Source organism: Anastrepha obliqua, chromosome 2, assembly GCF_027943255.1.
Source record: "Anastrepha obliqua isolate idAnaObli1 chromosome 2, idAnaObli1_1.0, whole genome shotgun sequence".
Classification (NCBI taxonomy): domain Eukaryota; kingdom Metazoa; phylum Arthropoda; class Insecta; order Diptera; family Tephritidae; genus Anastrepha; species Anastrepha obliqua.
The window spans coordinates 15789307-15814461 of record NC_072893.1 but is presented as its reverse complement, the minus strand read 5'-3'; the positions used below and the strand labels follow the sequence as shown (position 1 = coordinate 15814461).

At 38.3% G+C, this 25155-nt stretch overlaps 3 protein-coding genes across 3 annotated transcripts; 1 reads left to right on the top strand and 2 right to left on the bottom strand.

Moving 5' to 3' along the window:
• Nucleotides 1-2719: 2719 nt before the first annotated feature.
• On the bottom strand, nt 2720-3608 carry LOC129238590 (mpv17-like protein). Its single transcript, XM_054873659.1, has one exon. It carries the CDS (start codon nt 3517-3519, stop codon nt 3004-3006), a length of 516 nt encoding a protein of 171 aa, XP_054729634.1. The 5' UTR covers nt 3520-3608; the 3' UTR covers nt 2720-3003.
• A 2129-nt stretch (nt 3609-5737) lies between these two features.
• LOC129237952 (probable ATP-dependent RNA helicase DDX56) lies at nt 5738-7954 on the top strand. Its single transcript, XM_054872953.1, has 5 exons — nt 5738-5903; nt 5966-6469; nt 6527-6765; nt 6975-7370; nt 7435-7954. Exons 1-5 carry the CDS (start codon nt 5841-5843, stop codon nt 7853-7855), a joined length of 1623 nt encoding a protein of 540 aa, XP_054728928.1. The 5' UTR covers nt 5738-5840; the 3' UTR covers nt 7856-7954.
• On the bottom strand, nt 7929-10521 carry LOC129237953 (protein a6). The gene is made up of 2 exons (XM_054872954.1): nt 10173-10521; nt 7929-10107 (listed from the first exon to the last, which is right to left on the bottom strand). The coding sequence occupies exons 1-2, from the start codon at nt 10186-10188 to the stop codon at nt 8720-8722; spliced, it is 1404 nt and encodes a 467-aa protein (XP_054728929.1). The 5' UTR covers nt 10189-10521; the 3' UTR covers nt 7929-8719.
• Nucleotides 10522-25155: the final 14634 nt, after the last annotated feature.

The window sequence follows — 25155 nt, the reverse complement described above, 5'->3', positions numbered from 1 at the left end:
GAGGGATAAAATAGACAAATATTTGTATGCAAATTTATCAGTTTGCTGGTCAATCAATGAATATTTTGATTTTTAAGATAAGAAAAATAATAAAAATGAAATATTTTGAGGATTTCGCCTAGAAATGATATAAAAACTATATGTAATTGTGCAACAACAACAACCAAGTGCACACTTCGCTAAAATACTACTTGTGCAATTTTTGAATGCTTAGTAGTTATGTGAATTTATAAGTAGAATCCGAATTATTGATAGTTTATTAATGAAAGCGATGGTAAATCTTTAACAAAGTGTGGTAGAATATTTGTGAGCATTTCATTGTACGTCATTTCGGACACAAACCGTGGCAACAACGCGTACTACTCCGGGCGTTTATCACCCGCACAAATGCAGCCATTCCAGGACCGCAGGAACGGCACAAATTACCGCGAGGCAATACCAATAAATCCGACGCCGGAATGGATATCACTTTAGAGTACGAACAAGCACTAGCCAGGAAGCGGAAATAAGCGCCAAAAAGTAGGCACCAAAAGCAACGTAAAAAAATTGGGACCAAAAAACGCCCCAATCAGGTGGCACCAAGCAAATATAACGCCAAAAAGTAGGCACTAAAAATATATTTCATACAATTTTTCACCAACAATCAAGCGCCAAAAGGTAGACAGTATTATCTCTCACTAGAAATTAGCAACCACAAGGAAAAACTCAGGTAAAATAGCCTAAAGTTATCTATGGTTATCTAGCTCTCTCCTTTTCCTCTACGTTATATCTTTTTCCTCTTTCGCGGAACGAAAATCGACGAGTAAGAAGTTTCACTTCAAAAATTAAGATATTATTACATACTGACACAAGTTTATAAACGCAAAACTTCCAAATATTTGCAAAAACGTTGGCCCCTATTATGAGTTGCATTCGATCTTCGATATTCGTTGGTTGTCGAAGATCGAAAATCGAATGTCAATTTGGTATTATGAGCGGTGCAACGCTGTCGAAATTTTCGTTGTATACCGAATTTAGAGTCGAATGAAATTTTGCTTTCGATTGTGTAGCGTATTGTGGGAAAACTTGCTAAAATGTAAGTTGTTTGCGATTATTTATTGTTTTATAGTAACCAAATAATAAATATATACTAATTTTGTTAATATTATGCAGGTCGAAAGTCGTGAGTACCAAACAGCAATTAGAAAGGCTAATTGCATTAATGGAAGAGAATCCACAATTCGCAAAAGGGATTTCCACCAAAGTACAAGCAGCGAAAAAATGGGAGGAATTTACAACGGAGCTGAATTGCTTGGGACCACCAGTTAGAACGGCAGCAAAATGGATTAAAGTTAATAATGGATGTTTTTTTTTTGTGATGTTTATAGAAATAATTTTTTTCCCCTTGGCAGGTATGGGTTGAAATACGTAGAGGAACTGAAATACATATTTTTTTCGAATGACGAATAATTGAATAAAGAAAATGTATAACAAAAATAAAACAGAAACTGTGGCGTACAGGTTTCTATTTAATACTTTTTAGATTTTTCTATAATATTCTAAGAATTTCATTTCCTATGTTTCCTGCTTCTCCGTTATTTGGCTCCACTTCAATATCTTCAGCATCATCGTTGAGGGTCTCATCGGATAACTCTTCATCCGGAAGTTGAACATTATAAAACAAGCAAATGTTGTGCAAAGCTGCACACACATTAATAATTTGTGTTACTTTTTTTGGAGAATAGTGAAGAGCTCTTGGCTCGGGTGCACTGCTGCAACTGGTTTTCTGTACTGGGCAGTAGGTTCATAAACGCCTCTTTAGATAATCTAAAGTTCTTTAAAAAACTGTAAGGAAATTTCTGTAATATTAAGTACGTCAATACATTTTGAAAATACTAAACTTACTCAGTGGAAGCCATTTCTAGGGGATTGGATGCGCCCCTCAGCTGTTTTCTTCACCTAGCTAGTTCCACTAATCTTTCATCGACCGATGAATCGTCGAACCACAACTCCGTTGTACTCATTTTCACAAAAAATACTTTTTTTAACTTTTAAAAGTGTTGTTAGCAAAGAATTTCAACACAATCGGTTTTTCTTTTATTTTGATTTGCTGTATCAGCTGAGAAAAAATTATCTATTGTAAATGCGTCGAGCGATCGAAATTCACAATAGTCCTATTCTTCAACAAATGAGCACCATATACCAAATGAAAATTCGTTCGATCAGCACTTTCGACTATAGTCGAAGATCGAATGTTGCTCATAATAAGGGCCGTTATTTCATAGTAGTTTGTAAACAACTTCACATCGCTTAGAAAAGAGCCTCCTGTAAATGAGCTTTACTCTTCGTGTTTGCAATAGGAAATTGTAAATGCTTAGCAGCACCTTCAGCTCTTCAACCGGCATTTCACATTGACGCTTCAACTTTACAAAAACAAAATTTTGGTAGTTTTGTAAAATATGTGGAGCTGTCGTCGAAGTGAAGAATTACCCGAAATGTGATAGATCTACTACAATTGAAGGAAAGTGGCAGCACTTGGTTTAGGATAATATAATAAAACAGCTGAAACTAATTTCGAGATTTCAATTTAATAACAATCGTTTTCACAGCAATCTAAATATTCCAAGGAACAAAATTAATGATTTACGAAAATTCGATTCCATATTTCTGATTCGTCAATCGTAATATAAAACTCCACTTTCTTGAATTATTTACCTTGATAATAATAAATGAAAGCCACTGACATCAAAATATATTTATTTCTTTTGTTTATAAGTATTGCGACATTTATGGTATTTCATTCGTATCATATATGTACATTCTTTAGAATTATAGTATTATGAGTATTTTTTACATTTTTCTTTATATTTTACATTTTTTACGGTGATTAGGATTAACGCGATTTGGTCGCATCTTACGATAAATGCATGTTCTTATGGGCAGACTCATAAATATCTCTTAACATCCGATGCTATGCTCTTATGTGGCTTATCTTGTAAGAGGTTGCGATTTTACAACAAATAATTACTTATTATCATCATTCAACTTTAAGGATAAATAGATATTCCAAAACAGTGCTACGAACTGCGCAAACACTACTTGATAGTTAATTGGAATGAAGGTGAAATTGATAATTTGTGCAGGCGGCCAAAGCATATAATTTCCAGTCAGAACCGTTTTATAATCCTTTCTCAATCGTTCTTTTATTACTGCTGGTTCATCACCATTTACCAAACCAAATACACTTATCACACCGGCTAGAAATACAGGTGCAAAACATATTTGATCTAAAGCCATTTTCTTCAATCCGCGTTTAAATGTCGAGCCATTTTTCGGAACGATTTTATCAAGACTTCCATACCAAAATTTCAATGCTGGGCCGATATATAATAAACCCACGGAAGAAAATTTCAACACACGTTTTAGATCTACGTCGCGAAGCTCTCGTTTTTCCACAACTTTTTGGCAAATAACGTCCCCGACTGCCATGATAGCGCTGACACGGACACCCTCAAACAGTAAGGAACGAATAGATGCCATTTTAGAGATAATATTGTGTAAATAACTGGAAATTTTCTAAAATTAATAGCTTTCGTTTCTGCCGGTAAATGAATGACTTGATGTATAAATATGTCAAAATCATTGTAAAATGTAAATAAACACATGTGCCAGTATTGAATGGAAGCACTGCTTTGACCGGCTGTTTGGTTTGGTAGTACAACCTGTAGATACATTATACTAAGTTCACACAGATCTTAGATCTTAGCTTTGCAAGTTAGAAGCCATATGCATTTTAAGGTTATGTAGGTAATCTGTAAAATGGAAGATTATTATCGTTATCAGAGATGACTAGATGCGAAACTCTTTTTCTTGTGAGACCACTGATAAATGTGCATTTTGACGTGATAATGTCTTATGATTCGATTTAACAGGCTGCACGCACGAAAAAATGTGTCGTTACCTTGCTAATTAGTGTTACCTTGCTCATTAGTGTTACCTTGCTCATTGCCGTTACCTTGTTCATATGTCGTTACCTTGCTCATTGTCGTTACCTTGAATGAACTGCAAGCGAAAGCGCGGAACGAACGACAAAGCAAACAAAGCAAACGAACGGCAACGTTCGATATCTTGCTCTCTCCTACTTAAGTGAGCGTATATGTGTATGTATATACGCATATGTACATATATAAATTCACATATTTGTATTTGCATATGCCTTCTTATTGATTTTTATTAATTTGATTTACTTGAAGAATTTAAAATAAAACCATGTTTGTTAATAATACCTGTTGTTTTAATGTTATTATTATTGTTTGACGTGATAACGTCTTATAATTCTATGTAGCCGGCTGCACGCACCAAAAAATGCGTCGTTATCTTGCTCATGCGTCGTTACCTTGCTTGAACAGCATGTTGTGTTATGTTATATGTTATGTTATGTTATGGTATGCTATGCTATGTTATGTTGTGTTCTGTTCTGTTATGTTATGTTATGTTATGTTGTGTTATGTTATGTTATGTTATGTTATGTTATGTTATGTTATGTTATGTTATGTTATGTTATGTTATGTTATGTTATGTTATATTATGTTAATGTTAACTCATTCTCTATATCCATACAAAATATCTATCAAACAAATAAAATTAAAATTTTCTTTTGAAAAATGCAACCATTCAATTAGTATTTTCTTATGACGTTATCACGTTAAACTATCGTCAGTAAACCGACTTTACAGACAACCTCTTTTTTTAGTCTAAAACACTCATCGAGAATGAGGGCTACAGGGCTATCGCCTGGATAGAAAATAGAGCAATCGTTCGCAAATAAAAATAGGTTTCCTCTTAGGGGTACCTTGGAGATACCATTTAAATATAATAAAAATAATAAGGGACCAAGAACGAAGCCTTGGGGAACGCCTATATTAATAAATTGCTTGCGGTTATCCGAAAAACCATAAAATTATAATTTTTGAAGGAGAATACCATGATCAATGGAGTCAAAAGCTTTGCTAAGATCCAGGAAAATGCCACCAACCAACTTGTTAACTGCTTTATTTTTACACAGGAGGTCAATCAGCTCGATAAGAGCCGTTTGTGTCCCCATGCCTCGACGAAAGCCATACTGATGCTCGAACAAAATTCCACTATTTGAAATAAATGAATACATTTGCTTGTAGAGTTTTTTTTTCCAAAATTTTACTGAGGGTCGGGGGAATTGAGATCGGGCGATAATGGTCTGGGTTACTTTTTCCCATTTTTTTAAAATTGGGGTAATACTCTGAGTTTTTAAGCAGTCAGGAAAATTGCACGATTCCACCATTGTATTGAACAAGAGGCAAATTGTTGAGCAAAGATCTTCACGAGAGTTTTTGAAAATCACACTTGAAACTCCATCCAACACGGAATATGATTTATTGCTTAAACTGGCCATAACAATTTCCATTTCAGAAACTAATGACCTTTGGAAATTAAAAGTGAGATTCCCAGGCAAAGTTCCAAGAGATTGAAAAAAATATATGTCGTCAGACGGAAAAGAAGTGAACGACGATGCCAAAGAATGGCCGATGGAATAAAAGAAAAGGAAGAGTTAAGTAATTGCCATGAAAAAGAAAGAAATCTAGAGTCTCGGTGCATTTTTTAACCGGCACATTCTATTAATTACAATGAAAATATGAAAAGTAATACCAAGTTTCAATATTTGAATTTGGCACTACTTTTCTTTTGAATCATAATGAATGGTAAGCACTGCATAATCCCTTGAATTTTGTTAGACGAAAACGTGTATTTGGCTTTTACTGCGCTTTACTTTCAACTTAATTATTTAACATTTTGGAAACGCCGTAATTTAAATTAGGAACACTATGGGCGAAGGGAAGCAGGTGCTTCAATTCCATGAAATGGAATTGGACGAACGACTTTTGAAAGTAAGTTAAAATAAATTGATTTGAATGTGTGACCGGATGATTTGCATCAAAACCATTTGTAGGCTATTTCCAAGATGGGTTGGATGCAGCCCACACTAATACAGGAGGCCGCCATACCATTGCTCCTAGAAGGAAAGGATGTCGTAGTGCGGGCGCGCACAGGATCTGGAAAAACAGCTGCATTTGCATTGCCTTTGCTACAGAAGTTGCTCAACTCCAAACTAAATGCATCCGAGCAGTATACCAGCGCTATTGTGCTTTCGCCAAGTAAAGAATTATGCCAGCAAACACGCATTGCAATGGAACAAATGGCAGATAAGTGTGGGAAAGTAGTGCGGATTGTAGATCTCGCATCCAGCGATGTTGCCGCACAACGGCACGTCTTGTCCGAGCGTCCCGATGTGGTGATATCAACGCCAGCTAAAATGCTTGCACATGTAGTGTCTGGTGCGTTAGATTTGAGGAAAATTGAAATGTTGGTTGTTGATGAAGCAGATTTGGTGTTTTCTTTTGGCTTTGAAAAAGATTTTAAAAAGCTGATCGAATATCTTCCGCCTATCTATCAGGTAACTAAGAGATGAAACTGACAAGAAAAGTATTTTATCATTCTTACATTCACGTAGGCAGTGCTGGTGTCCGCAACAATGTCGGATGATGTTATGAACATGAAAAATATTGTGCTACACAACCCAGTTATACTAAAGTTAGAAGAACCGGATCTGGTGCCTGAAAGCCAGTTATCACATCAGCGCGTATTGGCCGAAGAGAATGACAAACCAGCGATTTTGTATGCGTTATTGAAATTGCGTTTAATACGTGGCAAAAATGTAATTTTCGTAAATTCGGTGGATCGCTGCTATAAGTAAGTTGAATAATTGAAAAAAAAAAATCACTGCCTTGAAACAATTACATGATGAAAATGTAGTAAAAAAAATGAATGCGCATCATCTCGAGCGATGTTGGCGCACGCAGGATTAACTTGTCTAATCTTCTCGCTGACACAAATTTCATACAAACTTGCTATTACTCGGTTTTCAGCTCATTTATTTATATGATTTTCTTTTCCAACAGATTGAAGCTCTTCCTGGAACAATTCAAAATTAAATCATGCGTATTGAACTCCGAACTACCAGCCAAAATACGCATACATACAATTAATCAATTCAATCAGGGTATATACGATCTAATTATCTCCTCAGATGAGCGTATGTTGGAAAATCCGGGCACAAACAAAAGTGATCGCGAGTCGGGTGCTTCGCGTGGCATAGATTTTCAATGCGTTTCGAATGTAATCAATTTCGATTTCCCAACGGACGTCAACTCGTACATACACCGCGCAGGACGTACTGCACGCGGCACCAATAAAGGCAGCGTACTGTCGTTTGTCAGCTTAAAGGACAAAGAAGCCAATGAAGCGGTGGAGGAGCGGTTACGCAGCGGCTATCTGAGCGACGACCAAGTGATCAAGTAGGATTGAATACATGCGAATGGTTGAAAAAAACTCTAATTTATGCTCTAACACTTTTTCCAGAAATTATCAATTCAAATTGGAGGAAGTCGAGCCCTTCCGTTATCGCGCACAAGATGCGTGGCGTGTGATTACACGCATTGCAGTACATGAAGCGCGCATGCGCGAAATCAGAATAGAGATTTTCAACAGTGAACGATTGAAAGGGTTTTTCAGTGAAAACTCGCGTGACCTACAAGTGCTGCGACACGACAAGCCACTGAAGACAGTCAAGGTGCAACCACATTTGGCGCACGTGCCAGAGTACATTGTGCCTAAAGCGTTAAAACGTATGGCAACAACGGCAGCAACACGCGTAGCCAAGCAACCACGCGGCGGCTATCATTCGACAGCGAAAGCAGCTTATGAAAGTCAAAAGGATAATCCGCTACTATGCAGTGAAATCGATTATGGACGGAAGCGTCGAGGCGGTAAAAGCAAATAGGCGCGTTGTGTGTTTAGCTGTTTTTTTTTTTCAAAATGTTAGCTGTAGTGTTATGAAATAAAAGGAAAATATATATTAAATATACATAAAATTCATTTATTGGTTTATCTTTTCACTTAAGTATTCATATATATATGTATGCTTTTGCTCATAAAATATGTATGGACTTATGAACTATGTATGCTCGTAAATATGCATTTACATATGTAGGTATGTAAGCATTCTGTATCACTTTACAAAAACTTCGAAATACTTTGTACATTAGTTCTAAGCATATTTATATTTCGTTTTTTTTTTTTTTCTTTCTTTCTTTTTAACTTTATATATAGCGCGAGAAAATCGAGTGTTCATATTCAGTACAAGAAATCTTCTTGAAAATTTTATGTTGTATACAAATTCATTTGCTTTCAAATGAAGCACAAATACTATTTGAATTATAAACACGCAAAAATAATAAAATCTACTGCTTTTATAAAAATATACCTCTAAGCACAGCAAGTGGTGAAACTGTCATTTAAAAGAGAAATTCTATGGTGGATAGAACTGCGTAACTGTAATCAGTAAAATAAAATTTAAATCGTTAACTTTATAAGCTAAAGTAGTGAAATTAAGCTTATCTTATACGTTTTCAGAAAATAAAATCTTATTCAAGAGACAATTCAACGTTACTACCGGTAACCCCTGGAAAGTGTATGAATAACTTGCAGTGCAACGATTTCTCAAAAGCTGTGGATTCGCAAAAAAAAAAAAAATACTTTAATTGCAATGAAATATGCATTTTTTTCAACACTGCCGCCACTAAAATGTGTAATACGCAATTCAGCCTTAGTCACATTGCACCGCACCCGCCCAAAACAGCCCCATTCAACCCAGCTTTCGACGACGTGGCGGCAACCTGGGTGGCCCAACCAACGCCACATTAGCACCCGACGGCAAAACCCCGCCCGCAGGCAATTGCAAATGTTGCACCATCAGTTGCGGCTGTTTTTGCAATAGACTCTCGGCTGCCAGACGTTGCTGTTGCTGCTGTTCCGGGTTGTCGTCCTCGTCATCTGAGATCAGCGAAATGCTCAAGTCGCTTGATAGTTTCAAAGAAATGGGCGCCGGCGGTGGTGACACCATTGGTGGCGTATCTACTATTTGTCCTTTACGTCGTGTGACTGCTGCTTTTTGCTGTCCGTTTGTAAATTCTGGCATACCACAAGAAGCAAGACCTTCACGCAGCTTGGTCAATGATAGCTCATAAGTACGATTCGCAATTACAGTGTGCACTGTGGTTTCATCGGGTAGCATGGGAAATAATTCACTAGCATTCGATTTAGGACAAGTGCCTGCAGCTGAGGACCGTGGCACAATCGAAACAGTCACTTCTTCATCGACTTGTCCACTGTAAGGTGTTAAAAGTGTAGGGTAAGCGGATTGTTTCGGAGCAGGCGGTGTCTGCGCTTTTGGTGTGTTGACTGTTGGGATTATTGTTGTTGTACGTGGCACTGCCAGAGTGCCTACAGTTAATGTTGGCGAGGGTAAGTTGTTAGTAGCATTTTTTGTTAATTTTGGCGGCGGCGGCGGCGCTACTTCAATTAATTCGTCGTTGTCGCTGTCATCACTCAGCACTATGCTTTCATTATTGACGATAGTTGGTTGTTCATGGCGTTTCGGTTGTTGTGACTTGCGTTTGCGTTTCACACGGCGTGGCATGGGCGCTACAGAAGCGACTGGCGGTGGCGCAGGTGTGTTCATAAGATTCTGTACTGGTATAAGCGTTATGTTCGGTATCTTTGAGAGTTCTATGGTTTGGCCCGTATAAGTGTAGCCTTGCGACAACAATAGCTGCTTGGGCGAAGGTTGCAAATTCGATATTGGTACAAGTGGTGGTGGTCCGTCGGCGATTGGTATTGACGGCCGCTTTTCAATAGCCACTTGTTTCGTTTCGATTGTCTTAACAACTCCATTGACTTTGTATGGTTTTTCATCATCGTCCGACAGTAAGTCAATTGTGATGTTTGGCGGTAGAACAGTTAAATTCCGTTTGCGGCGTTCAGTCTTTTTACGTTGCAATAAATGATGCTTTTTGAAGCCTGCTGCGGCGAGCAAAGCTTTGGCCCAACGTAGACGCTTCTGCCGCAGTCGTTTGTTATCGAAAAGTGATGAAGAAATATAAAACTGGCCGGAATGTTTTTGTGATGCATTTTGTTGGTTCGTATTGTTGTTAGGAGACTCCATTTCGGTCGCTTTCACGTTCGCCACCGCAACTGCAATTTGAAATGCATTTGTGTCAATAGTCGAATCCACTTACTTACTTAACTGCTAAACAAACCATTGCTTCCCCTCATTTTATTTCTCTTTATCCAATCAGGAAAAAAAAAACAGTTTAATGCTTCTGGGAGTGTTTGTTACAATATCATGCGTTTGTTGCCATTAGTGGTGGTACAGTCCTTTTTGCAACTTGCATAATTTTGCGTTTCACCACAATTTACATCCTTCTCGCTGACGACTAGCCTTTGTTTGCGTTAATGTCCAAACTTTTCCGCGTCAAATATTTTTTCAGAATTGAATATTTAAATCGGTTTTAATTTGTTTAACAATTTTAAGGAATTATAAATTTTGTAAACAATCGCAATTTTTGTGTTTGTTTTGTTTTCGTTTCTTTTTTTCTATTTCAACAGAAATGAAACGCAGCAGTGTTTCTTAGTGCTCAGCTTATTGGGATGACAGCAACCACTTCGTAATTTGAAGCAACCCTGATGGTAAGCGTGGCCAGATTACAAAGATAAGTGAAAGGCTACGTACGCTCTTACGTTCGCAGACCGTAATGTATATGCCAATGATTGTTAAGTTATAGGCCTCTTCTTTTCTTTCGCCAAGCCTTAGCAGTGGCGAATAGATGAAGCAAATGGACATACAGTCAATGTCAAAAGAAAGTGTACAAACTTGGAATGTATTAATATTAGCTTTATTCAATACTTTGATGGGAAACATATTATATTTTTTTAATTCATATTTAATACTATTTGAGTTTATACAAAAACATAAACAAAATTATTACAACGAAAAAGTTATGAACGAAAAATCTTATATACTTCATAGTTTAAGCGTCAAATGAAAGTGTACAGAAGAGCAGGATGCATATTCAGTATTTTGTATGCTTTCCATTTGCCTTTATCACTGCTTGCAAACGTCGTGGCATAGAACTAAGAAGGTTTCCAGTCACTTCTGGTGCAATTTTCTGCCACTCTTCAGAAATCGCGGCTTTGAGCATATCCTTACTAGTAATGGTTTTTTTTCGGATTTTTCAGTCTAGGTGCTCCCACAGATGTTCCATGGGGTTGAGGTCCGGTGACTGGGGAGGGTGATCTAATTGCTTGGGTACGTAATATAGCATCCATTCTTTGACAACTTTCGCAGTTTGCTTAGGGTCGTTGTCTTGTTGAAATACCCAAGACCGATCCAAGCTCAATTTTTCGACACTAGGGCGCAGGTTATTCTTCAATATGTTGAGATAGTCTATTTTATTCATAGTGCTTTCTATGAATGTCAATTTACCTACCCCGCTAGCGGCCATACACCCCCACACCATCACCGAGCCACCCCCATGCTTCACAGTGGATACCACATTACCTTCTGCACGTGCCGTATTTCTGGTTCGCCAAATTTTTGTTGCTTTTTTCTTCCCGAACACCTCAAATTTGCTTTCGTCGCTAAATAGTACGTTATTCCAAAATGAAACGCCGATATACTGGTACTTTTTAGCAAAGTTTAATCGCTTTATTTGATTGGTGTTCGAGATAAGAGGTTTTTTCCGCGGAACTCGCCCATAGAGACCGTTCGCATACAATGCTCGACGAATTGTGCTAGCACTAACCGGCTTTCCAGACGTTTGTGAAATATTTTTGGACAATTCTATAGCACTTTCTGACGGATTAATTTTCACACTTCTCACAACCGACCTTATTTCAGCAACATTTAGCCGCCTTGGTCTGCCGGATTTTGGACGATTTTCCAGCTTGCCAAACTTTTGGTTCTTGTCAATAATTTTTTTTACAGTATTATGGCTTCTGTTAATAATACCACCGATTTCGCGCAAGGTTTTGCCTTCCTTGTGATATTTTATCACAAGCTCCCGAATATCCAAAGACGTTTGTTTTTTCATTGCGATTTTTTTTTTTCAAAGCAACTACCGATTGCGACTAAGCAAAGACTTTAAATGAATCGTATACGATGACTCTCACAATAGATGCAATAGATGTAACGGTTCTTTTCCAAGTCCGTTATCTGGCAAACACGTGGTCGATTATTTGTACACTTTCTTTTGGCACCTAATATATGAAGTATTTTCGATTTTTAGTTCACAACTTTTTTTGTTGTAAGAATTTTGTTTTTGTTTTTCCATAAATTCTTATGGTATGAAATATCATTTAAAAAAAATATTAAATGTTTTTTAAAATTACCCAGCAAACGTATAAAGAAAGCCCTTGTTACGACATTTCACGTCTGTACACTTTCTTTTGACATTGACTGTATGTCGACAAAGCGGGAAGAGAGCTGCCTTAAATTACATGAGCTGGTAAGGCAGTGCGGCCTAATGAGCTATAGCCATACTCGCTAGCGGCGAATCTTACTCGATAACTTTGTTGTTGCTTTCGCATGCAAATTTTTCGTCAAGTTAATCGAGCATAGAAATAGCGAGCGGGAAAATGGCGAATAGAAGAGGAATTATTTTAATAAAAATTTAATTTTTTATAGTTTATTTTGTTAAAGATTTTAAAATATACTGTTTGGTAACCCTGTGTGTTGAGAGAGCACGCGGCTACACGGCAAAAATCAAAAAATTCTCAGACTACACCAAGGTGGATTTATTATAGGTGACAGCATTCACCCAGCTGAATTTTTCGCCGTAGATATGGCTTACGTCAAAATGATATGCTTTGTTTGTATGTATTGGTATGTTTACATTCGTATGTTTACATTTGATTACTGATTTTGACGTGATGCTTGGACCAAACGCAACAACAAATACATGTAGGGTTTTACTTATATGTGGTTGCTGTCACCTATAATAAATCCATCTTGGACTACACCAATGCGAATCTATTCTGGTGTCGGTAAATCATCTGATTTGTTTTTTTTTTCTTTCGCCGTGTCTACGTAGCTGTCAGCACAGAATGAAATAAAACGAATTCGTTTTTTGTTTTTTACGTTTTCATTACTTTGCTGTGCCCAACAAACGCACAAAGCATTGTTGTTGGTATAGTGCCACCACCTTTAATGAATGCGCCTTTGATTACACACATTTACGCCACGCGCAACCTTCATGCGTATACGTTGGTGAGCTTTCATTTAGATGGCACTTTCATAAGTTTGATCGTGTGAGCCGACACGTAACGTACGTTTACGCCGGTGAGTGTGGGCACTATTATTCTGGGCTTTCCACACACACTCGCTTATTTTTGCCCCAGAGAACGTTAATGTTCTCTGCTTGCTCCTTTTTTTATTTGTTTATTTTCTGTACCTACTGGCGTCACGGCCTGTGTATTTTATCATTCTTGTATCGAAACGACAGAAATTTTGTTGTAGCAACAAAGCATAGATCTGCAGTAATTCTCTCAGTAAAATATTTGAATACTGTTTTGGTTGAAAATGTGTACTGTTTCATTTTTTATTATTATTTAATATTTATTTGATTCCCGGGTAGGTGTGTATGAGCAGACATGCGAATATTCTGGTGAGTTATTATATAATCAATTAACTTGGAACGAACTGTATATATTAGGTGTTTGAGTTTTGAAATTTCTCACTCGAGGTTTGTTAGAGGAATGTACAGTTCTTTCTATGTACTTACAGTGAGTCACAGTCAAAGTGAGCCACACTTCCTAGTCATCAGATTTAGTAGAAATTTGTTTAAAAATACCACAGATTGGAAAAAAGGTTTATGTGTTTTTATTGTTTGAATATTAGCTTCAATAATTCATCTATCTCACAGTGAAAATGAGCCACCTTAGCTGAACTGAACTTAAATAACAAATTAATTCTTTGTTGGGCCACCTTTGGCGGAAATAACGGCTTTTAGACGTCGGGGCATTGATTCTAATAACTTACAGGTATATGTGGAAGGAATTGCACGCCACTCGTCTTGTAAGGCATCTAAAAGACTTTGTTTTGAAGAAATGCTATGTTTCCGCAGGTTTTGGTCAAGACGGAACCGTAAGTTTTCAATTATATTTATATCTGGAGACTGCGGTGGTACTTCCAATACGTGGGGGCAGTTATATAATAGATATTCCCGCGCAACAAACGACCTGTGCTTAGGATCATTGTCCTGGCACTTGGCTTAAGATGTTGATTCAAAACGTCTATATAAACGTATTTATCCATTATGCTTGGAATATGTTGAAGATTTCCAGTTCCACCACCTGCCATGCAGCCCCAAACCATGACGGAGCCACCGCCGTGCTTCATACTGGGAGTTAGGTTTTTCGGCTGAAACTCAGTGCTTTTTTGTCGCCGTACCATCTTCTTACCGTCAGAGCCAAATAAGTTAAATTTACTTTCGTCTGTAAAGAGAACCTACAAAAATATTATTATAGCCTCTACGTTGCATTATACCGTTATGAACCTTTTGCCAGAAACTCATATCCTTGTAGACATAACGGGTGATCAATTAAGAGGAGTTTTATTCATTTGCTTTTTTTTTACAGATCGCGCGCGAGTTGTGGCAAACTGTCATCGTGGATTTGTTGAACAGCGTTTGGCATTTCATCATGGAAAGACTCACACCGCAACAACGTCTACAAATTGTTCAACTGTATTATGAAAATCAGCGTTCTGTGACAAATGTTTTTCGTGCGCTTAGACCGCATTATGGTCAACATAATCGGCCTGCCTTAAACACTATTCGACATACCATCAACAAATTTGAATCCGAATATTCATTGGTGGATAATTCTCGACCGAATAGACCACGTCCAGCAAGAAGCATTGAGAATACAGCGGCAGTAGCAGTAGTAGTGAAAACCGCGATGAATAGATTCGGCACCGTTCTCAGCAACTTGGACTGTCGTATGGAACAACTTGGTCAATTTTACGGAAGGATCTTCATTTAAAAGTATACAAAATACAGCTCGTACAAGAACTAAAGCCAAATGACCTTCCTGCACGTCACCGTTTTGCTGATTGGGCTCTTGAAAAGATTGAAGAAGATCCGCTGTTTTCGAGCAAAATTTTGTTCAGCGATGAGGCGCATTTCTGGCTCAATGGTTACGTCAATAAGCAAAATTACCGTATTTGGGATGAAGAGCAACCAGAACAGGTTCAAGAGCTCCCTTTACACCCAGAGAAAACAACGGTCTGGTGTGGTTTATGGGCTGGTGGAATCATCGGTCCATATTTTTTCAAAAATGATGATGGCCGCAACGTAACTGTGAATGGTGCTCGCTACCGTACCATGATATCGGACTTTTTGCTACCTGAAATTGAATCTAATGATCTCTACGACAATTGGTTTCAACAAGACGTAGCCACTTGCCATACAGCTCGTGAAACAATGACTTTATTGAGAAGTCATTTCGGAGAGCAGCTGATTTCACGTTTAGGACCTGTGAGTTGGCCACCAAGATCTTGTGATATCACACCTTTGGACTTTTTTCTTTGGAGATTCGTGAAGTCCAAGGTCTATGCTGATAAACCAACTACGATTGAAGCTCTGGAAGCCAACATTACGCGTGTTATTCACGACATACTAGTCGAAATGCTCGAACGAGTGATTGAAAATTGGACCTTCAGAATGGACCACCTTAAGCGTAGTTGCGGCCAACATTTGAATGAAGTCATATTCAAAAAGTAAATGTCAAAGAATGTCCTTTCAAATGATAAATAAAGGTTTTGAACATAATTTACATTTTTGTTTTTTTTTTAACTATTGAAAAAAGCACCTCATGATTGATCACCCGTTATTTCAGCGCAAACTCCAATCTTTTTTTTCGATTTTTGCTACTAATAAATGGCTTGTTTCTGGCCGTACGACCATTATAACCATGCTTTCTGAGAACTCTTCTTACAGTTTCGGGGTTAACGTGGATATTTAGCTACTCCTCAACCATCTTCGTCAATTTTGGAGCACTAAGATGAGGATTTTTCTTCACTTCCCGTAAAATAAATGCCTCGTCCCTTTCTGAAAACGCCTTTTTTTTGCTTTCTTTCTGCTTGTTTCCTACTCTTCCTCCTCTAGTAAAGCGATGTATGATGTGCTGGACAGTTCCTCGACTTTTATTCACATATTCCGCAATTTTTCTTTGGGGTTTTCCTTTTTTAAAAAGATCAATTACTAACTGTCTAATTTCAACACTTGTTTGTCGACCCATCTTTATAACCCGCTTGATAATAAACAACTAAAACACTAAGAATAAGATGCAAGCGAAAATTAATATCCAAAAATACATATCCCGTTATTTTAAAAGAAACAATGTTAGGTGGCTCACTTTGAGTGTGACCTTAGTTTGTGCGTTTGTTTTTGTTCTTCATTATTACTCTTACTTCGGCAGCAAACAAACAGAAAAAATACAGTTAGATTACACAAGCATGCTCACTTGATAAAGTTGACAAAAAATAATGGGTGTTTGAAAGTATTTACAAAAGTTGTTTAAACAAATATCTTCAAGGAATTGGTGGCTCACTTTGACTGTGACTCACTGTATGTATATAAATGGACAGGGCTGAACTATTGACGACATTGGTTCAGTTGAAGACAATAATAAATGCAATGATGTACTCTGTAAAATAAATAGTAGGCAATTAACGGAAGATAGTTCATTCATTGTCTATGGCCACTCTCATTACTCCTGACAAGTGAAAATCAGGGAGAGTGGTCCCATTACTGAAACCCGACCGATAACTCTCATTTCCCTAGTAGTGAAGACTCTTGAAGCCCTTCTACTTCCACTCTACACGAAACATCTGACTCCAGCCTCACACCAGCATTGCTTCCGAAGAGTACACAGCACCACCACGGCACTCACCATCATTAATACTCAGATACACCGCGGGCTCAACCAAAACCGCCCCTGCGAGGTGACTGTCCTAGTAGCGTTGGACCTAAAAAAGGCTTTCGACACAGTCAGCCATGCCACACTACTTGATATTTTACCGGCGACATTCCTGCCAGGACTGAAGAGGTGGACCGCGAGCTACCTGAGTGGTCGTCATTCGTCGGAGTTATTTCTAGACCTAATCTCAAAACAGAGGAAAATAAAGCAAGGAGCTTACTGCGAGGAACCTACAACTTTCCCCCACGAAGCCCATGGCGACCCTCTTTACCACCTAGACAAAGAAGGTCAAACTGCCTTTCAAGGTAAAAGTTGATGACACACCAATTCCGACTATAAACAATTACAAAATATTGGGTGTAACCTTCGACAATTTGCTCTCCTTCTCTGCGCACACAGCCGTAATTGCCACTAAAGTCCAAAGCCGCAACAAGGTCCTCAAATCGCTTCCTGGCAGCATTTGGGGCAAAGACAAAGAAATGTTGCTATCGACATTTAAGGCAAAAGGCCGGCCGGTTTTAAACTACGCCTGTCTGGGCACCTGGAACCAGTGATTCGCAGTGGACGAACTTGTCAAAACACTGCCATTAGGACTGCGACAGAATGTATTTTGATGTCTCCAAACAACCGCAGGCATGTCAGGAGGCACCTCCTTAACTACGCGGACGGGATCCAGCACAAAATAGGCCGACAATTACTGGATCGCACAGTGTACAAACAGACAATTAACGACATTCATCGGGAGACTCTTACCACCTTCTTAAGCTCCCGACCCCCGAATGCCGTCCTCGCCGAAGTTACTGCTACAACAACAACAATAACATTGCTGTTGGTCAGAGGATGTCATGAGATGAGCTTGGATCCAGATGATCTGAGACGGAAAAATATTTCTAGCCAGCTGAGCCATCACCCACCACAAACTTTTTAGTTGATAAACTATGTATTTGATCGAGTTCAGCTGTAGATGCGCGTACTGAAGACTAACAGTGACCAGAACCACATAAATTTGCTGATCGAACCAACCTATGGGAACACTGCAATCGATTAGAGGTGATTTGCTATAATCTCGCAGTCATAACCGTAACCGTACAAACCAATTGGATTTTGGTTGGCGATATAAGAACAAAAAATAATGCAACCAACTGAACAACGACAGATATGAAGAGCGTAAAAAGACTCTTTAAGTGAGCGGCCACAATTTGTTTCTCCATTCACCTATGACGTAGCTGCCCAAGTTACTTTCACAATTTCGCTTCGGATGATAAAATCATATAACACTGTGCGACAGTGAAATTATACTTTTATGGAGACCTAGTTCAACTTGTAGGTATAGTAAAACTAAGAAAAATGGTATAGGAGAAATTTCCAATACACCCCCAAAATCTTATTTTATGGCTTGGAATTTTTTTATTTTTTCTCTATTTTTTCAACTTTGACATAATTTTTACGATATTATCCGATATTGAGGATTTTTTTTAGTACCCTACTGTTATGTATTAGTAAATTTAATTTTGCGTCAAATGAGCTATATTTGACTGTAATTGAATTAAAATTAATAGAGTTGTGTGAGTTTTAAGATTTTTTTTTTTTTTTACTAATTTGGCTTGTAGGTATAACTTACGCTAAATGAGAATAAAGACGTGTTTTGATACGTTATTATAGATACGTAATATTTATTGGAGTGTATATGTATACATAAGAGTACACTTGTACTGCATACAACAGAACTGGTTAGAACTTACGAAAATATCTGACATATTATAGCACTTTTTTTTTCAATAGAAATATGAAAAAGCTGCCAAGTGTACCAAAGTTCACATTGTACATTGATTGTACATTGATTAACAAAAGAAGTTTGTTATTATAATTTAACCTTATTAAAACGTCAAAGTTTTATTGTTTGTTTCATTGAAATTCAAGAGATATAAATCAAAACGTTGCCAGAAAAGTCGAATTTCTCAATATTCTCCGATGATGTGGCATCATCAGTCTTATCATAAACCAGATGATTGTTATTTTTATAAAACGGACGTAAACGGTCACCATTATAAAGCTCGAAAGCACAATAAAGTATGCTGATGTTGCAACTGTTAAGAACCCCGTAGTCTTGGACGATATGATTGACTCAACTGCAGGTCATGAACTGAAGGAAGTTCAACTCATTGCTGATGATGATCAAACTGATAACAATTAACCTGATGATGAAGAGTACTTTCCGTCTGGTTCTAAGTCTTCAGAACGACACATTGTATCAAATTCAGATTTTCATTATCTTTCTCGTGATTTACTTCTATCGGGAAGACAGTCTGAAACGCTCGCTTCTCGATTTAAACAATGGAATTTAGTTGATGACGACTTCAGATGAATGATGATGATCGAATTTCTTACAGAGAAGTACTCAAAACTGATGAAGAGAATGACAAATGTACCGTACCATACTAAACTCCAAAGGGCCGTTTCCAATGCATTTTTAAGTTTGGAACCAGTTCCGTTGTGTACTGCACCGTACCGCACCGTCCCATACCGTACAGTGCTGCAGTGCACAATACTCCAATAAATATTATGTGTTTATAATGACACTTGTTATCATTTTCATGCTTCGAAACGCATACCAAATCTCGTAGTAAAAAAAAAGAAAAAATCTTAAAACCCACACAACTCTATTAATTTTAATTCAATTACAGTCAAATATAGCTCATTTGACGCAAAATTAAATTTACTATAACAATAGGGTACTAAAAAAAATCCTCAATATCGGATAATATCGTAAAAATTATGTCAAAGTCGAAAAAATAGAGAAAAAATTCCAAATACTTTCGTCTACAGTCTCGTCAGTTGTCATTTCAGAAAAAATGTCAACACACTGTCAAAACGGCTTGTTTTTGTTCTTTCGAACTAAAAAAGTAAATTCGAAATCGGATGAAAATTGGCGAAGTTAGGAGTTATTCTTTACATCAACCTACTGAAAAACGGTTTTATGGCCATAAAATAAGATTTTGGGGTATTGGAAATTTCTCCTATACCATTTTTTTTAGTTTTACTATAGCCACAAGTTGTGCTAGGTCTCCATAAAAGTATATTTAATTTTTTTTTGTTTGTCACGCAGTGTAATTCATCATTATAAAATAAAAAAATATCATCACAGTTCTCTATCTTACACTCTCATCGGAAGTCAAGTATCTGGGAGTTAAGTAGGCCAGTATAGCTTTCTACGCCTGCAAATCTATGTTTGTCGAAAAATGGGGTCTCAAGCCACGTGTCGTACTTTGGATGTACAACTTAGTGGTTCTGCCAATTTTGACATTTTTTTGCCTAATTCGGTGGGTAGCTATTCAGAAGGACTACAACACCACTAAACTAGAGAGAGTGCAGAGAACTGCATGTGTGGGCATCACTGGGGTATGTAGATTATGTCCCACCGCTGCCCTCAACGTCATTCTGCACTTACTCCCCGTGGATCTTCAAGTTAAATCCACTGCTGCTCAGAAAGCTATTAGGTTGAAGGAGATTGGCCTCCAGAGGCAACTTTCTGTAGGACATGGTAGCATCTTGAAGGAAGCAGATGGAGATTTGCTTCCTTCCTTAATTAACATTAATATTTTTCCGATAGTCAAGCTGCGATCAAGGCCCTGTCGTCGCCATATTGCAGGCATCGGTGTCCCCTTGACCCTTTTTAAAAGGGAAACTGCACAATTTCTTTCTCAAAAAAGCGCAAGACAAATGAAAGTCTGTCTGTCATCTTGTGCTATTACAAATACACTTTGGCCTCACTACCTTAGAAACAGGACGCTTAGGGTGATGGGAATTCCTCCCCATTCAATTTCGAAACTCATTGCGGTGTTCACTGGTCACTGGGTGATCGGAACTCATTCGGGGAAGCTTGGACTTCCGTACAACCCCCATTGGAGAAACTGTGGGGATCCTGCAGAGAAAGAGACTGTTGAGCACTTTCTCTGCAAATGTCCGGCTCTGGCAGCTAAGAGCTTGAGATTTCTTAGCGTGCCCTTTGGGGATGGCTTGAGGAAATTCTCCAGCCTAGATCCCTTTTCTCTCCTCCACTTAATCAACAGCACTGAATGGCTGTAGATGGTGTTCTCTTCCCTTAATTTTTCGCAGGTAGTGGTCCACATTATGGTGTCAAAGGGGCACGTAAGTGCTACTTGAAGTGTACCTGTGGTACTCCTACCATCTAACCTACCTAATAGGCAATAAATAATTATTCAAAAAAGAAATAGTTTTGGAAGAATTACAAATTTTTTTTCTAAAATTGCAGACTGATGTGATATTGCAGCAATCAGTCTGTTTGTTGCGTCCCCCGCAGCATTGACGTCTTTGCATGCACTTTAGCAGATTTTGCCACTGCCTGTTCCTTCAACGTAGGGGGTAAGTAGGTGGATGGCAAGTATTTTTTTGATTAGAAAACTGAAAAAAACCCCGATATTTAGAGTGTTAAAGTTAGAATCGCGCCATTTTGTCAATTTTAATTTTTTTTATTCTAGTAGCGGGACATAGCCACATTCATACTGATTACTATTATATTTTTTTTGGTTTTTGTGTTTCAGATAAATAGAAAAGACAGAATGGACAACACCGTCCAGGTCCAATTTTTCGGGAGGGTCAACTTCAGCGCCATTTTTTAAATTATAAAAAATTGAAAAAAAAAATTTTTTTTCTTTTTTGTATGTAAAATAAAACCTAAAAAATTTAAATATCGTTTTTCATTTTTTTTATTGTAAAAAAAAACATTCTTGAAAATACCCTAAATTTTCGAGCTCTAGACCACCGGAACCCCTTAATCAAGGCGTCGACTGATAATTGGCAGACTAATGTTATGGTTATGAAGCAATGCGACTGCTATGCTAAGTTTATTTTTCAAAACTTTCAAACAGTCTTATATGGACTTCGGAAGTCAATACAAGTTTCAACTTTCGTGAATTTCTTTTTTCTATTCGTAATTACTGGGAAATATCGCTATAGTGCAGACATGTTTATGTTTGCCTTATGTAAATTCCTATCTTTGCTTTGCTTAAGAATCAATTTACTTTTGCTCGATATGACCACCTTTTGCCTTGACTATGGCCTTGAGATGGTCCAGAAACGAATCGCAAGCTGCCCGAATGTGACTTACAGGTATTTTGGCCCACTCGTGGACAATGTTTTTTTTCAGCGCTTCGAGACTGGAGAACCTTTAAGTTCGGACCTTCCTCCAAAATGACCCAAAGCGAATAATCCATCGGATTCGCGTCTGGTGAATTTGAAAGCCATTGTGTGGACATCATGAAGTTCGAAAAGTTGTGTTTTAGACATTCTTAGTTCATTCGAGCTTTGTGAGACGGTGCCGAGGCCTGGTGAAATGTCCATGGTGTGCCACCGAAATGTTTGTCTGTCCACGGCTTCAAAGTGACCTTCAGAATATTTTCCCGATAATAGTTCGCATTTACTTTGACGCCAGGCTCGATGAAAACGATTGCAGAGCGCCCATCTGCGATGACAGCGGCCCAAGCCATTACCTGTGGCGGGTGCTGCCTCCTGGTGGCCAATCGATAACTCAAATTCTCGTATGAACTGTCGGTCAAAAATCCCCTATCGTTCTGGGAGTTTAAGAATTGCTCAATTTGAAAGATTTTCTTTTCAGAAAAAACAGTGTTCGGAAATTAACCGCTTTCGGCCAAGCGAAGCAACTGCTTCACTCTCACAAGTCTGACTTGTTGCTGCTTTGGTTTAAGATCATGCGCCTTTGGATCTTCTAAAGCTTGGCTTTAAGATCATTTTTCAATATGCGGCGAATGCTACGGTCAGGTGTTTTCTTTTGTTTAAATCTTTCTCCATTTGATTGGCACTTCGTCAGGGATTTCGCTCAAGCCGCTTCTTCACTTTTTGAACCACTTCACGTGGCGTTACAATCTTTTGATGACCATTCCTATGACGTCTCGCGAGGCTATCAGTCTCATTGTAAGGAGTAGTGGTGCGATAAACAAAAACTTTATTTACTTTCAGTGCTTGAGTTCACGAACAATCGTTGATTGTGATTTTCCAGCCAAATATAATGCAATCACACAATTACAGAGTGCGCCATCTTTTATGTCGGTATGAAAACATTGAATAACTTTGAAAAAAAAAACTGATTTGTAAAGGGTTTTCCAATAAGAGGTGTTATTTTGATATTCAAAGAAAAATGCTATTTTTTAATAATAAATGATCGGATGTTTATTTCTTTATAAAAAAGGGAAGGTATGCCGTTAATAGTGGAAAATAACATCAGGCAAATTACCACCACGACCACGCTTACAGGACAATATCCTTTTCATGAAATTTTCCATAACCAAATTGCAAAGTGGCTGCCGTATGTCGATAGGCTCACGAATTCCATCTTTGAGGTCTTGAATCGACCCTTGGCTGTTGGCTATTAGCGTAGACCTTCCCCTTCACGTGGTCCCAAAGAAAAAAGTCACAAGCTGTTAAATCACAAGATGGTGGCCAATTGTGATCCCCTCTTCGAGAGATAACACGGTCCGGAAACTTTTCCCGTTAAAGATCAATGGTTTCGTTGTTTCGAAAGTAAACGTTGTCCAGATCAATACCGTCCAATTCCGGCCAAAAAAAATCGTTAATCATCTCTCGATAGTGATAGAAAACACCTGTTTTTGCTAAGCCCTTTATTAGTGAGGTATTTTTTTATGGTTCGGAGTCGGCTTGAAACTGTAGGTCCCTCCATTTGTGGAACAACATCAAGACGCACACCACAAATAGGAGGAGGAGCTCGGCCAAACACCCAAAAAGGGTGTACGCGCCAATTATATATAACAGGTGATGCTAAAGTAATCCTCCTATCAGAAAATGCTATAAATTTTGCGATTGGCCCCTAATGTCAGTTCTGTTTTGACATTTGTGTAGTAAACACATGCGAAATACACGTTAATAAACAATGTTACGCTACACTGCTCCAGAACGCGCGAAATATTGCTGACTATTTATTTGACCAATAATCGGTCGGTGACTTTGGCACAACGTGAATTTCGTCGCAGATTTTCTCGCCGTCCAACGCCTACTGGTGAAACACTGCGACGTTTAGCCGCTCGCCTCGAAGAGACTGGCACAACACGAGATGCTACCAGGCGTGGCAGACCCCGGAGTAGTCGTTCTGCAGAGAATATTGCTGCTGTAGCCGAGGATGTCATGGAAGCGCCGTCGACATCGACCAGACGACGTACCACGCAAATGGGTATCAGTCGACGGTCTTTACAGCGAATTTCGGTACAAGATTTGAAGATATTTCTGTACAAAGTCCAGACGGTGCATCAGCTGCTAGCTGCTGACCGCCAATCGCGTCTAACATACGGTCAAGCCATCCTTAATCACCACCAAGCGGAAGATGATTTTTCATTAAAAATAATCATGAGTGATGAGGCCCATTTCCATCTTAGCGGGTACGTAAATAAGCAAAATTTACGCTTCTGGGGCACTGAAAATCCGCGTGTAACCCACGAAGAGCCATCACACCCGCTCTAAGTCACTGTATGGTGTGCTGTTTTCGCTAGAGGAGTCATCGGACCTTTTTTCTTCGAAGACGTCGCGGGCCAAACAGTTACTGTGAATGATGAGCGCTACAGAGCAACGGTGCAACGGCACACACTGCACGTGCCACAACCGATATGCTGAAGGATGCATTTCCCGGGCGCCTAATCTCCCGGTTTGGGGATTTGCACTGGCCAGCAAGATCGCCTGATTTGACCGCTCCAGACTTCTTTTTGTGGGGCTTTTTGAAGTCGCGGGTTTATATCAACAAGCCTCAGACTCTTGCAAATCTTAAAGACAATATCCGTCAAGAATGTGAGGACCTATCACCGGAAGTTTTAGCCAAAGTGATGGAAAATGCCATAAAAAGGGCTCAAGTGGCAATCAACTGTGGCGGCGGCCATTTACATGACATCATATTCTCGACTTGATGTAAAAAAAATTAAAAGACCAAATAAAAATAATCCACAAGAAGAATCAAAGTTTTTCATTTTTTTTTTAAATTACAGCCAAAAAACATCGCAAGGTTACTTTTGCGACACCTGTTATATATATTATATATTTTTTATGGTTTGGTTATTTACAATTTATTAATTTATTATTGGTAACCAATATCCGATCGCATTATCCTTGCCTACTTCAATAGCTGCATACACAGGCAAATCTCTGTCATACAATGCTATACACCCATAGAAGATGGTAACAACAACTCCAAGGAACAGTTTTATTCGCAACTTACGGCTATGA